The sequence below is a fragment of the Fringilla coelebs genome (genome assembly GCF_963513975.1).
Source record: "Fringilla coelebs genome assembly, chromosome: 12".
Taxonomy (NCBI): Eukaryota; Metazoa; Chordata; class Aves; order Passeriformes; family Fringillidae; genus Fringilla; species Fringilla coelebs.
Window position 1 is genome coordinate 10,812,887 of NC_140038.1, and position 14,583 is coordinate 10,827,469.

General features: G+C 45.1%; 1 protein-coding gene across 1 annotated transcript in view; it reads right to left on the reverse strand.

Annotated features, from left to right (window-relative positions):
* Nucleotides 1-3,271: 3,271 nt before the first annotated feature.
* Nucleotides 3,272-14,583, reverse strand: part of TNFAIP8L3 (TNF alpha induced protein 8 like 3) — a 42,429-nt gene continuing 31,117 nt past the window's right edge. The window contains exon 2 of the mRNA XM_084213847.1: nucleotides 3,272-3,973. Coding sequence (XP_084069973.1) covers nucleotides 3,411-3,973 — 563 coding nt within the window. The 3' untranslated portion in view covers nucleotides 3,272-3,410. The remainder of the gene's footprint in view (nucleotides 3,974-14,583) is intronic.

Sequence of the window (14,583 nt, forward strand, 5' to 3'; positions counted from 1 at the left end):
TTTTCCTGTACTTGCAAGTAGCTCATAAATGACATTGATGGTTTCTAAGCATTGGAAAAGTGTTTCTCTCTTGTAGAGTCCCATCAGTAGTTTTTCAGCATAAAAAGCTGTATTATCTTTTTCTGTGTGGGTAAGACTGTGTGTGGCCTTTTTCTGGCATTGATTTATGTAAAAACCAAAATAGACCTGCTTAAGTCATCCAGTTAAAACTTGCTTTTTGCATTTCTGTTGCTGTGGTGAGACTTAATTTTGCTTTACTGCTTGGTTGTCTTCAGGGCCAGCTATTTATGTGCCTGTCTCTGAGAATATTTCTCTAGCACAAATCAGATCACATGTTCAGCATGATGTGCAGCTCTGTGGCACAGGCACCATTTCATGAACATGTTAAAAGTGGTCACTCCCATGAGAGTTTCTTAAACATTAGCATTCTTGTCTTTATATAATAAAGTTGGCAGTGATGAAGCAAAGAATATTGTGTCCTGCCATGATATGATTCATAAAATTAACCTGACAGAAATGTTTTACCAGCAGGAAGGCTCAAAGCACCACTTAAGGAGATTGCTTTAAACTTTGATTTTAAGGTAGTTGTCAGTTTTCTCTTTGTGCCAGTATTGCACTGCTTTCAGTATAATTGCCATGTGAGCTGTTTGCAAATCCTGAGCTCTTTCAGCCAAAACAGTTTGCCTTTTCTGGGAATAAGGACAGGAGAATAAATGTTTCCTGTTAAAATGTTCTGGTAGGTTCCAGCATCTCCATGTTTAGGACAGGGCTGTTCTGAAATCTGTCAGGAATATGTTTTCTATCTACCTTAAATCACATCAAGCTAAACTGGGCTGAATATATAAGGGGAAACTTACAAGAAGGTCCTTGGAGGAGTGAGATTTTGGATTGTGGTACCTGCTCTTTTGCTGCTGACATGTGCTTGTAATACAATAGAGGTGGTAGGATAAATAAATCTAAAGGAAACAAAAAGGGCAGTAATCACACATTTTTAATCCACAAACGTGATAATACATAATATATTTAAGGTGACCTGAACATTGCCCATATTTTAGCAATGTTTTTACATACCAAGCTACAAGTACAAAAGTAAACAATGAATATACAGGATATGCAAGTATGAGAAATACTTGAAAACATATCTTTCCTTAAGGCTACTCAGATTATTTTTAAATAAAACAACAGATGTTCAGCTGGTGTGTTTAAAATACCAGAATCTGAATATTGATACTTGAAACACACAAAAAGTCACAAATACAGGATATCCCTTTCCTTTAGACATCTTGAATGTTGAATAATCTTTTTCTGGCCTTTAAAGAAGAACTTAAATTTGTTTGCCACAAATGAAACACACAAAATCTGACATGTGCACTGGGACAGGAGCATTGAATACAAGAAATACAGTTCAAAAGCATCAGTTGACAAGTACATGCCTGGAAGAAATGCAGGTAATGTTGCATGTAAATATGGCTCTGCAATGGCTGAACTTGCAACCCCAAACGTTGCTGTTTCATTTCTGTGTTGCAAAGGAGTTGTCCATCTTCATTGCAACTAAATCTACTTTTGATGGTTAAAGGAAATATGTGGGGGAAATTTACGCCATTAAAAACTGTTCTGCCAATGTCTTTCATTTTTACTGTGCTTCAAATGAGTTCTGGGAACAGGTAAAAATCCATCTAGGACAACCCAAGTGAGTATATGACCTGGGTGTGTGTATTCTCAACTGTATAAAGGTATGACAGTAAAAACTGTTATTGCAAGAGATAAAATATAGTTATTCTAGGGTGAGGAAAGGCAGAAGGATAATAAGAATTTTGAACAGTTTTCTATTAATACCATAGTATTCAAGAGTTTATTTAAATGAGAAACATGTTGGCTTTTTTTTTTCCTCTTATCCTAAAGTAATGAGTGATCCACATGTAAGTTTTCCTTAGAGAGGAATGGCTTTCAGATATATTTTCTTGCCTTTGTCAACTTTGAGATACATGCATCTCTCTATTATAGTATACATGATATGGAAGGTGTTACCCCCAGATGATGGCACTGTCTGCTCTCTGTGTCAGCTGAAAGGAGAGGGCTCCTGACACTGCAGTGTCAGGAGACAGAGATGAGTCTGGAGGATAAGATGGAGAGGACAAGGAGAGGAGAGATTTCTGAATATGTGTTTTTTACTCTGGATCAATCTCCACCTACCCAAGTTCTGCAAGTGGCAGCCAGAGGATCCACTCTGCTCCCACACTCCCTGTGTCCAACCACGCCTGCACAAAACCCACTCTTTCTTGGCAAAATGTTTTCAGTTTGAAGACATTGCTATATCTTGTTTCAAAAAAACCTAGAAAATTCACTGAAATCATTCTGAACAAAAACTCACTCCAGGAACTCACCAGAGTCACTAAGGCTGTTCTGTTTTGACAACTGTGGATATGCTACACTTGGAGGCACTGCACAAATAGTGGATGGGGTTCCTTTGTATCCCACCTCAGATTTACTGTAGGCACAAATGTCATGGGTACATTAAACCAAGAGTATTATCTAGGCTGATATTTTTTGAGGATGTAAATGTTGGTGTCTCAGGTGTGCTGCTCCTCACAAGGGCAATTTCAAAATCTTCACAAAGAGTATTTCGTTCTGCCAGGCAGATCAGTAAGAGCAGCACAACCTTCAGTCTGAACTCACCTGCTGTTACCCAATGGACAAGCCCTGAGAGCAGGGGAACTGCTGTACCACTTTATCTGCCTTTGAGCTTGAACCACTGAGCTGCTTTTCAAATTAAAATGAAACCTCCTCTCTGTTGTTAGCAGGTATAAAACTAAACTGATGAAACTGTTTTTTCATAGAGCACTTCTTTAGATTTTCTCCTGCTTGTATGATTTGTAACTCTCTTATTAGATTTATATACCATGTAAAATCAGAGATGTTTTCTCATATTGATTCCTGATCCTTTTGAAAGGAGTGAACTTAATCCATCACAGCCCTACTTTCTGTCAAAGCCTTTTCAGTTAGCGTGGAAATAATAAAAATATATGCACCAAGGGCCTTGGGGGTAAATTCCATGTATTGCTCTTGCCTTCATCTGTCTATTTTTACATAGCCATGCATCAGAGTTAACTTTCTGTTCAGCCTTGAACACAAAGCTAGCGAGATCATGGTGAATAGCAATCTGTGTCTGAACAATATATATCAGCAGCCTCGTTCACTCTGCTCCTTGAAAAAGACTGAATTATCTGAACAAAGCCTTAAAATCGATAGCTTTCTGCTTTAAGTTTTCCACTTCATCACGAGCCTGGTGAGCACCTTCTGGGCCCTGCAGGGGACTGTAGTAAGACTGATGGGAAGGAAGCTTGCTTGCCTACCATGGCTTAGGAAGGGCGGCCAGTTCTAGAGAGAAGTTTTTGGTCGGTTTCTTGGTTTCAAAGAACCTTCTCATCCAGCAGTTTGTTGATGCCGTTGCAGATCTTTTTGAGGTAGGGCCGGCAGTCCCCGTCCAGGCTGTAGAGGGCCGACAGGAACTCCACGTCCGCAAAGTGGTTGAAGACGTGGTTGATGCGCCCGTGGGAGCGCGCCGTCAGGTGCCGCCCCACGAGTTCGTGCACGAGCTCCTTGCACTCGTTCAGCAGTTCTGCCAGCACGTTCCTGTCAAAGGTGTACTCCACCTCGTAGAAGCTGACGATGGTCATGGCAGTTTGGTTCAGCTTCTTCCTGAACTTGTCCACGATCTCCAGCTCTTCCTGGTTGAACTGGTTGTTTCGGTAGAGGATCCCGATTTTTATGGCCACTTTGATCAGGTCTTTCATGATTTTATGGGCTTCCTTTTTGTTCCTGGTGTGCTCCTTTGTTACTTTGTACAGCTCGTCGAAGATTTCGCTGCTCGTGTCATCGATGAGCATGTTAGCCATGGTTTTGGTTGCCATTTTACTCAGGATCTTTTTCTGGGCTTGCAGCGCAAGATTCTTGGAGCTGAAATAATCGGGACCTGGTTTGGGAAAGAAAAAAAGGGGGAAATGTTGATTTTATTTGGTGAATTCTTTTTGCAATCAGTTAAGAAAAGAAGTACCTGCATGCTTAATTGAGACCTTGCATGTGTCACTGAGCAGAAGAGTCACAACTGCAGGAACACCCCCGACACAGTATTGCCAGGTGTCCTGGGGTTCCACACACCCACGTTTCAGGTCCTGCAGCCACTTTATTTTGCTTGCAAATAAAGAACGGAATATTCTGGCAGGGGATATATATGCTGATTCTGTGATAGTAATTTAATTTTGTAGTTCAGTATGAAAGCTTTCTTGGCAGAGAAATCTGCTGAGATGTGGTGGTTGAAATAATACATGAAGTATCAGAGACCAGCAAAAAGATATAGTGACAAGCAATATCTGAACCTTCAAAGTTGCACTCTGGTCATTGGGAGGCACTGTTGTTCCATGGTAAGGCTAAGCAGATTCACAAGAATGCATTTATTTTGCCTTAATCTATAGTATCAATGCCTTGCCCTTTTGTTATCAATTTGCAAAATTATAGAATACGACTTTTATAAAATGTTGGTGCCTCAGTGTATGCAGTTCCTGACAGACAAAAATATCTGAGCTATTTACACTACATTTATCAAACAGATATTTTGACTCATATCTGCACATTTCACTCAGCAGAGCACCCGAACACATGGCTACTGCTGGGCTTTATCTCATGAACTGTAATTCTTAGTCGAGATTAATTTGACCTTCCTCTGTTCTTCACATTAATGTTGGCTTCTAACCAATCCTCTGTGGACGAAGCAAAGGAAATATGGATGTGAAATAATTGTCCAGGTTAATACTGGGGCAGCAAAGGCTGTGTTGGATCAAAGGGCACTTTATTAGTGTAGCCAGGTGCTGGAGAGGGTGTGTATCTGGGGAGGACAGCCAGTGAGCTCTGAGTGATGGCAGAGTGGCCTCTTTGTTCCCAGACCTTCCTTGCCTTTCCCTCACATCTCCCCTCAGTCTGTGCTCCTGCAGAGGAGGTGCCCCTGTGTCCCTGCCAGCTGGGGACCTCCCTCTGCTCACCAGGACACTTGGCTGCTCCCAGGGGAATGGAGGTAACCATCTCCTTCACCAGCTGCTGGGAAATCAAACCACTAAGAGATTAAAAATGACAATAAAAATCAAATCTTCCAGTACTTATTCAATTGTGGGGTCTGAGTGAGTCTTTAAGCTGGTGGGGTGAGCTCCAAGGCCCTTTCCAGCCTTCAGCACAGGAGCGTTGTCACCTCCCCTGTGCTCCTTACACCCTCATGCCAGGAAAAAGGGGTGCTGGCTGCCAGTGCTCACTTGGAATTTAAAGTCCTCTTTTTAATTCTGATTTTCAAGTTGGCTGGAATATTAAAGTTGTGGTCTTTGTGTGCCACAGCTGTACCGCTGAGCAATGTTAAAGAGTAACATTTAATTTCAACTGAACCACCACCTGGAAAAAATAATTCAATGTGCTTAAAAGAATTGCCTGTCATTTGGAGAGAAAATTGTGGGGCTGAGCTGCTGTCTGGAGGAAATAGGAAAAACTGTGATTTAATCTAGAAATGATAAAACCAGGATGAAAGCATTCTTTCACTTAGCAGTACGTGGGCATATAAATAGTATCCATGATGAGTAATTATGTGCATTTGACACGCTGAAACGGGAGATTGTTAGTGTCTGTTTCTGTAGTGAGTGCTTGCTATTAATCAAGTGGATGTGGCTGATCAGCACCTGGTTTGATCAAAAACTGAAAAGAATTGCAGTAGATTTTTAGGATATTAATTTTACTGAAGTTCATGACGCTTCAGTCTCATGTCCCTTTGCCCAGGTGGGAGCCCAGCTGAATCCTTTGTGCCTGGCCCTGCTGCAGGGACAGCCCTGCAGAGCTGCTGCAGTTCTGTGGCTCCAAACACAGCCAGCAGTTGGGGTGAGCGAAACATCCCACGCCCATCCCATACCCTGGGGGGGTCTGGGACCAGCAGAGCCACCAGCCCCTCAAATACAGGCACATGCAGCTTCCCTCCCTCCCATGTGATCTCTGAGACAAAGCTGGACTTTAAATCAGCACATAAAAGCTGCTAATGAACTTTTCAGAAGGGAGAGTTGTCTGGGACAGAAAATAAAGTGTGATATATATTTGTGTGTCCAAAGTTCTGTCTCTTAGCCACAAAACTGGGCAGGGTGACCATCAAACATGGGTCTCCTTCCTGGGACACCCCTGGGTTTGGTAGCTCAGACAATGATACCACAGCTCCCAGTGAAAGGTGCAGGCTGTGAAAAGCACAGGACAGCTGGAAACCATCAGGCCAAGTTTAACTCAATGTTAAGGCTGGAATTCTTTTCTATGGTGAGTCCCAAGTGTGGGATCTACTATTTAATAGCACGAGACTGAGCTCCTCCTCATCCTTCTAAAAGTAAAATAAAGAAATGTATTATTGCATTGCTGCCGTGTCTCCCTCCCCACTTTGTGCTCCTGCCTCTCCATCCTATCCTTCCCTGGCACCTGCAGCCCCCCAGCCATGCCGTTCCTCAGGAGCCAGGCAGCCCCAAATCCTTTGGGCAGGCTCCTTTCCCCTGGCTCTCTCCATGACCTGTGCTGCTCTCTGTGCTGCACCATCTGCAGGAGCTGGCAATGGTTTCACCACTGGGGCTGCCCTGAGCTCCATCCCACTCAGCTGTGCCAGGCAGAAGAGGTTCCAGCAGGCAGGCAGAGCCTGGTGGGACACAGATTGTTGTGTCTGTGGAACAGAGAAGCCGCAGCTGCTGCCATGGTCCCCGCACCACGTCCGGAGCTGCTGCCAAGCTCTGGAGGAGGTGAAGGGCAGCATCCACCTGTCCCAGGGCTGCCTGCCTGGGCCCTGGCATGGGCACTCTGCCCAGCCCCAGCATGGCCTGCCCTGGCCCAGCTCCTGCTGCTGCACTCAGGCCGTGGGTGGGATGGGGAGAAGGCAGGCAGCAGCCACCAGCCCACTCGTGCGTCCGGCCAGCGGCGTGGGGGCTGCTCACAAAGGGCTGTGCTCGGCTGGGCTTTGATTCTGGGTGTGCTCAGCTTTGCAGCAGCATCTGCTGGAGAGGGAGAGAAGCTGTTTGGATTGATTGTCTGGATTCCTGCCTCCAAAATCACACTGTGCTCAGACACCCAGGTGACGCCTTGCCTTTCAAAGATCACAAGTGGTTAGCCACATGATTACATTCAGGCTTTGGTGGGGACAGCATGTTTACCGTGGCAGCCTTTTCTTGCTGCAGCACATTGCTCACTACACAAAACACATCTTCACCTCCTACATACAGCAATTCTATTTTCTGCTTTCTTTCATACAGCAAAACAAATCAGCAATGACATTATAGATGCTGTTAGCTTTCAGGAACATTTCACCAAGGCTAAAAATGAGAAACCACCCTCCAAGCATTCTGCTTTGTTGGGTAGTGATTAGCTTCCATTATAGATAATCTTACATCTTAGTTTTTACTAAAGAAAGGGCCAGTTCTGCTTCAGACCTGCTCTCACCTTCTCTCTGTCATCTAGAGAGCTGTGTATGATAAAAGCTGTTTAAGAAGCTCCTTGTGGTGGGATTGATCCTACAGCAATCTTCCACCCTCCTGGAAGCGCAGCTCTCCAGCCCTGTTTCCCCTGCTGTGGTGCCCACGGAGGGTGGTGAGTGCCCAGCTGTGGGCAGGAGGATGGGGAGAGGCTCCCTGTGCCCAGGGAGTCCTGTGGTCAGGGCAGCACACCACTCCCCACCAGTGACCACCCAGCTCCTGGCAGGCAGGGTTGAACACAACAAAGATGTCTCACATCCACTAAACTTAATGACACAATTGCTTAATAACAGAGTTGCTTAATAACAGAAGTGCAGAAAAAGTTTGGCAACTCTAGAAGGCGGATGTAGGAGTTTTATATTTTAGGAGTTTTTGAGACGAACATGCAAGAACATCTGTAATATTCTCCAAACGTTTTGATTGCAGATGGCTGTACCAAGTACAAAATGGTCAGAACTAAATGCTCAGCAATACTATTTTTATGTAAATCTGCATTCAGCTGCTCTGTACAAAACACACAGAAAATCCACTCAACCAGAAGATGCTTCCACTATGGTGAGGAGGGAGAATGGTCAACGTTTGCTGGAAGCAATTATGAGGATCTGGAAACCAGCCTCCTGAACAATGAATCCATTTCCCCCCCAGTCAGCCACTTAGTCAAAGCCATGATGCCATTTTGCAGCCAGGATATTTTCTCCCCTGGCTAATGGCTGAAAGCTGTTGAAGTGAACTCTGGAGAGAGTGTGGCTTCACCACAAAAATGGAGAGAGGAGGAGTTGGTCTAAAGGGTTCCTGTGGAGGTTGTGCAGTGCATTTTTAATTGTATCAGCAGGCTGGCTGGAATTTCACTGACACTGGGAGCTGTTACCCCAGCGCCTGCTGCAGCTTGTCCTGGGCAATCCCTCACCTCAGCCATTGGCTTCACCTGCTCCAAAGTGAGACACACGTGGAGCTTTGCCTGATTTTCCACTAGACTGGCTGCAACCCCAGCTCAGAGCAGTCAGGGTGGTTGTGTTTTCCAGCCAAGGAGTGCACGTGGTGGAGCTACTGAGTAGGCTTGAGAGCATCCTGGAGAGGTGAGTTGAACTGTTTTAAATTGAAGGTCTGAGCTAAAACCATGAAGAGGCTGCAGGTCTGAAGAGGGTTCTTGCAGCTTGGCAGGACTGGGAGGTGCTGGGAACCAGAAAAGGTTCCCTGCATCTGTGCTCCAGCTGTACTGGAAATAAGCAAAGGGCTGAATCTTAACTGAACAAGATAGAAATGCATAAGAAAGTAAAGATGATGAAGAGGCTGAAATATTTTTAATACTCCTGAATCTTCACTTTTAAAATGCAGCTTCTGCAGCAAAAGACAGGCTTCAAGAAGTCAGCAGTGCTGCTGGAAACGTGGGCATCCCTCCAGCTGCAAGAATTTGCTCAGGCTTGTGGGAGATGGACCAAGCCAAGGGCCAGGCACACTCTCAGAGTCTGCCACAGCGTGAGGTGGCTGGGTTGTGAAAATTGTTGTAGAAATGTGCTGTTTTAATGACTTGTGTGACCCAGTTTGAATGCATCTGTGTACTTTAACTTAGTGATATACCTGCCCCTGAGCCTGGAGAGTCAGGGAATGGCAATGAGGCAGTTGGATTGTAAAAATCTTGCAGTGGATATCTGAATGGTTGATTCAGTGCTGCTGCTGGTGTTGATAACTTACTGTTTCTTTATAACCTAAAGATCTTCCTGTAATGGCTCCTTTTCTTAACATACATACAAAAAAAAAAAATCTACTTGCTTCATTTCCATCATTCAGGCAAAACGTTAGAGGAAATGAGCTGCAAATGTGTGTGTGTTATTTATCCATCAAGTGTTACTTGCATGTTATAGGATTGATTAGAAATGTGAACTGTAGAGGATTTCAATGTAGCTCTAAAAGCAGACAGGAAAAAAAGTCCACTAAAGCCACTTGTAGTGAAGTGTTTTAGTGCTGGGCAGCCCAGGCACGGGCTCTGAGTGTGTGTATTACTCTTGGACAGCCACAGGATCACTGCAGAAGAAACATTCAGTGTTTCCAGTAACTTTAAGCCAAGAAATCCAATAGAGCAGATGGAATACATCAGCTTTCAGGGAGGGCCAATTCAAACACGTGTAAGCACCAGGGGCCCAGTGCTCAAACTTTAACACTTCCAAATTGTTACTGTGAGCATAAAAGGGTTGCTCATATCCGCAGTGGAACAGGAGATTACAGACTGATAATTATATGATCCTGGGAGAATGTACCAGTGCCCAAACGTCTGAAAGCAGAACTTGGCCATGCTGGAAAGGGCAGCAACAGCCCTGTACAGAGGAAATATGACTGAATGGAAAAAAAGACCATTTTTCCTTTCAGTGCTTTAGATGAGCAGTAACTATGCCACAAAAACATCTCTGTCTGGGAACCTGGGGACTGGAGATTCCAATGGACAGTCCTATTTCTGCTGCTGGTTTGTATCTGGCATTTGCTTTTCTAGTACTCTATTGTTGCTACATACTGGAGTTGCCTTTCAATACCTGGAGGAGGTGGTGGAAGGCTGGGAGGCCCCTTCTGTAAGAGAAGAAGAGCAGTGAGAGTGAGTGGATAGACTGCTGTCCTCTGGGTAGGGCCTCCAGGAGCCTGTCCAGGGGAGAAGAGCTCAGCTGCAGTTTCCATCAGCTCTGTTGGAGTTGCCAAAAAAGGGTCTGGCTGAGTTTTGCTCCTGCTGCCCCTGGTAGCTGGCTGGGAGCTGAACTGCACTGCTGTGCTGCTCTCCTGGGTCTGAAAGCAGTAGCTGGCAAGTGGAGTGTGGGTGACAGCACTGTCCCAGAGCTGAGCCTGGCTCACAGGGTGGAAACCCTCCCAGGCACTCCCTAGAATATATGGCAGGGCTGACACCAGGCTGGGATTTTGTACGGCTGCTGTTTGACATTGCAAATGAGACACTGCGCTTGGTCACATCCTGCAAACTCACAGCCAGCCTGTGGGACAGGAAACCACTCCCTGCCAAAGGGGCTCACTGAGGATCATCTCTGTGTCCCACAGCCATGGGCTGGACCAGGCAGCAGCTGCTCTGGTCAGGGCCCAGCCCTGGTCCAGCTGGGCACGTGCAAGCAGCAGACGCCTCTCTGAAAGTGGCCACCAAAGCTTTTAATTTTATTAACCTGATAATGTAAATCAGAACCAAAGCCTAAACCCAGCTCAGGGCATGGTATCTTTGTAGGGTGACTTTCAAGAGTTCATTTCCAACTTTGCACCTTGTATGTTGCAGCATAGGGGGAAGCTCTGCCAAGGCAGCAAACACATCTGGATAGGTCCTGGCAGCTGGCAGTGAGCGATGCAGAGCTCGCACAGCAGCCTGGGGCACACCCAGAGTGTGAGCAAGGCTTTGCTCTCAAGTGAACTGCTCAGGAGTTAAAGTCTGTCTGCCAGGAGTGAAGTAAAATACCAGGGTGTTTGGGTTTCTAAGCTTTGCTGTACAACTAAAAGAGGTTTTAATAAAGTGACCACTGTATTTTACAAACAGGTTTAAAGTCTTTTGATGTCAGTTTATGTTCATGTCAAAATACAGTGCAGAGTGAACACCCCTATCCCAGAAGAAGCTTGTTTAGCTCTGCCTGACACTGCCAGACAAAAAGGTTCCCCACTGACAGCAGAATTTTGACAAGGGAATATTCGTTACTACCCCTTGCAATGACCTATTGATACTGGTCTCGTTTTGAGGTGTTTATGACTATATTAATGTGGGGTTTTTTAAATGCTAGTTTTACTCTAAAAGACTTCTTCTGACCAAAGAGGCACGGTGGCACACCCAAAACACCACAGCCAGATCTCATTTAAGCATGGATAGCTCACCAACCCCAGCAGCCCCAGCCTTGGTGGCACTCAGGGACATCTTCAATTGGCCAGGAGGTTTTGGCCTTCAAATGTCTGTATAGTTTTTTTCCCCAATGTAGGCTCTCCAGAAATCTTGGGCAGGAACTATTGAAGAATTTAACTTCAGCCTCTGAAACATTTTGTGTTTCATGTCCTTAGCCTTTCCCACAATTACCACGTTTATTACACTGGCCTTTCTAGAGGACACAGCAGGGAAAAAAGAAGCTATCATGGGGACTGTGTGGCAAAAATACCCAATTAGTCAAATAATTATTATCTCTATAGGAAAATTATGCTTGTTTTAATGTCTGGCCATGTAATTTTCACAACAGGATTGTAATGAGTTCTTTGATATGTGCTAAGGGGTTGTTTATTGCTTAGAAGGGACAGAGGCTCTTGGGGAATATCAGGCATATAATGAATGATAAACAATTATCTTGTTAAGGAATGAAGGCTTGTAGGCTTCTTTGAAAGGATTCAACCATCATGTTCTTCCACACTAAGGTAACAATTATCCAGGAAAGAAAGGATTTTCTAGCCAGAGTTGTTTATCACAGAGACTTAAAAGCCATGTGAAACCTTTGAAGATCTGGCAGCTGTCCTGTTTTATCCAGATGCAATTGTTGTAGCAGCTTCTCTTTGTCAATGATCTGTAGAACTTGCTTGCAGTGGTTCCAAACTGAGATTTGTTCTGAACAAAAACTTGAAAAGCTGTTTGAACATTGTGACACTTGCACAGGTCTTGGGGGCTTGCAGTCCAGTTTCATGAATGACTGGAATCCTTGATGAGGGTGTGCACGGTTTTCATGGATCCCTTTATCCCCTCCTCTGGCAGGGTGAGGGAGAGAGGGAGGCTGTGGAGGCATCTGTGCCTTTGTGGGCTTGGTGCTGGGCAGTTGCCACAGGCACCACTCCTGGTTAAGGGGAGGGTCAGATTTCCCTGTGCTTCTGCAGCTCAAACGCTTTCTGTTCCTTCCAAAGGAGTCTCTTTAGCATGCAGGAGCTGGCTGTTCCCAGTAGGAACAAAATAATATGCTGTGAGTAAAGCAAGGCCCATCAATATCAGCCCTAAATATTAAACAAGGCCTCTGTGCAGTCTGGGTGCTTTAAATAGTTAAAGTGCAGCTATGAAACAAGCTACTGGTACTGCTTCACCAATTGCTATTTTTTCCCCCACCCATTTCTCATCCTCTCAGGAAGAAAATGTTGAGGGTTTATTTTTGTGCCTTCAAATTGCTTGCTGTTGCACTATGCTGCTCTTTCTCCGGAGATAAAACGCTCTTGCCTCTTACATAGAATAATTCTATTTTTGACTCTAATATATTAAGAATGGCATGAAAAATAACCATGTCTATGCTCTAGGGATGTACAAAATTCCATGAGAAAGCAAGCACTGGGGACCCCAAGGGTAGCTGGTCTGAAGATGCTGTGAAACTGAGATGGCATTTCTCTGTAGCCTGACGTGAGGCTGAAAGAACATGGGAAGGGGGAAGCATTTCTGCTAAACCAGGTCAAGGTGAATCAACTCCAAAGAACCCACACCAGGATGCAGCTGCAGCAGGTGTCCAGTGGCTGTGTGAGCTGAGCTCTGCCGTGTCCAGAGGACGAGGATGGGGCAGCAGCTCCTCCATCCATCCCTGCAGAGCCATCCCAGACACGCTGCTTGGGGTGTGAGAGGCACAGCTGTAACTCACTCTGCTTCTCTGGTTCTGGTCTTGGGTTTTAAAAACAGGCAAACCCCCTGGAAAACAGCCCTGTGTCTTCTCTGCTTGCAGTGCTTCAAGCACTGACCCAGTGGGAGCTGGCTGGGCTGGGTGACACCTGCCAGGGTGTGTGGGAATGGGAAGAGGCCAAGGGCAGTGCAGGGGAAGGACAGGCTGCTGGAGCTTGATGTGAGTTAATGGCAAAAGAGGGAGATACTCTTTTATGGACACTGTGTGCTATTGTTTTCCTAATTTGGTATTTGGTTGCTTGACCACTTGGTTTTGAATTAAGAAGGTGATGGATGGAAGGGGAATAAACCAATGCCAGATATCAGGTGCAGCTGGAAAAACATACTGTTGGTCCCTAAATAAAAAGGCCAGAGGAGCTGTTAATTTTCACATTTAATTCCAGCCATGCTTCCAAACTCTGTTTATACCAGAGAACAAAGTCAAATGAGGGGAAGGTGAAGAGGACAATAATGGCAAGAAATGTGTGACAGCAGTTCACTTTCCTAAGTCAGGAACAGACACTGTAGACTGATCACAGCATGTTTATTAAGGAAAGAAGGTTTCCTTAACCTTTTGCATAGGCCATTTATTGTCTAATTTTTATTCTCTGTGTATGTGTTTTGGGGCAGTCAGTTAAAAATTTGGAAGCTGCTGATCAGTGCTCACAGCTCTGGAAGATGAGGGCTCCCATTTGGAGCTGCTGTTTGACAGTGCACAGAGAGGCACAGCTGTGGCTATCTTACAGCAGGGAGGGCAGAACTGTGATGTGAGCATCACTAAACAAACCAAGGATGTCAAACCTGCTCCAACAGGAGAGCCTGGTATGGGCATAAGGGAGCTTCAAGTGAGGCTTATCCTATGATGGACTGATGCTCCTTAACAGATTAAACCAAAAAACAACCCAAACCCCAACCCTCCCCCTCAATAAAACAAACACAACTCCTTCACCAAGCAGAAAATCCCACTCAAAACCACAACCCCAAACTCTTGCTAGAAGAGGCTCTGCAGATGTGTGTGTCTATTACTAAAGGAACAGTTTTGTGAGCCCTCCCCTCAGTGATATTGTCTATGTCACAGAATCATTACTTACAAGGAATGTGGGTGCACTTGTCTCTGTATTTATAACAGTTTTCACTCCCTCCATGAATGCAAAGGCCTGGAGTTGTAAAGGCATCTAATTTATCACTGACTGCAGTCCAAAATTTTAGCTCCTATTCTGAGAAATGTGCAGGAGGTAAAAAAGGACTTAAACAGATTTGGAAGAGTTGATGCAACTTGTGAAGTCTTTTGGGGTGAAGAAGATGCTCTGGATTAATTCATGGCTCCCCCTGCAAGGACTCTCCTCATGCCTTCCAGAGCCCCCCGTGCCCCAGGGCTGTGTGCCACTGCAGGCTGGGACAGCAGCAGCATTTCTGAGCCAGGTGTTCAACTGGTGCACCTACAGCCGCTTTCAGGTGCACACCTGAGCTCTAAGGTGGCAGTGA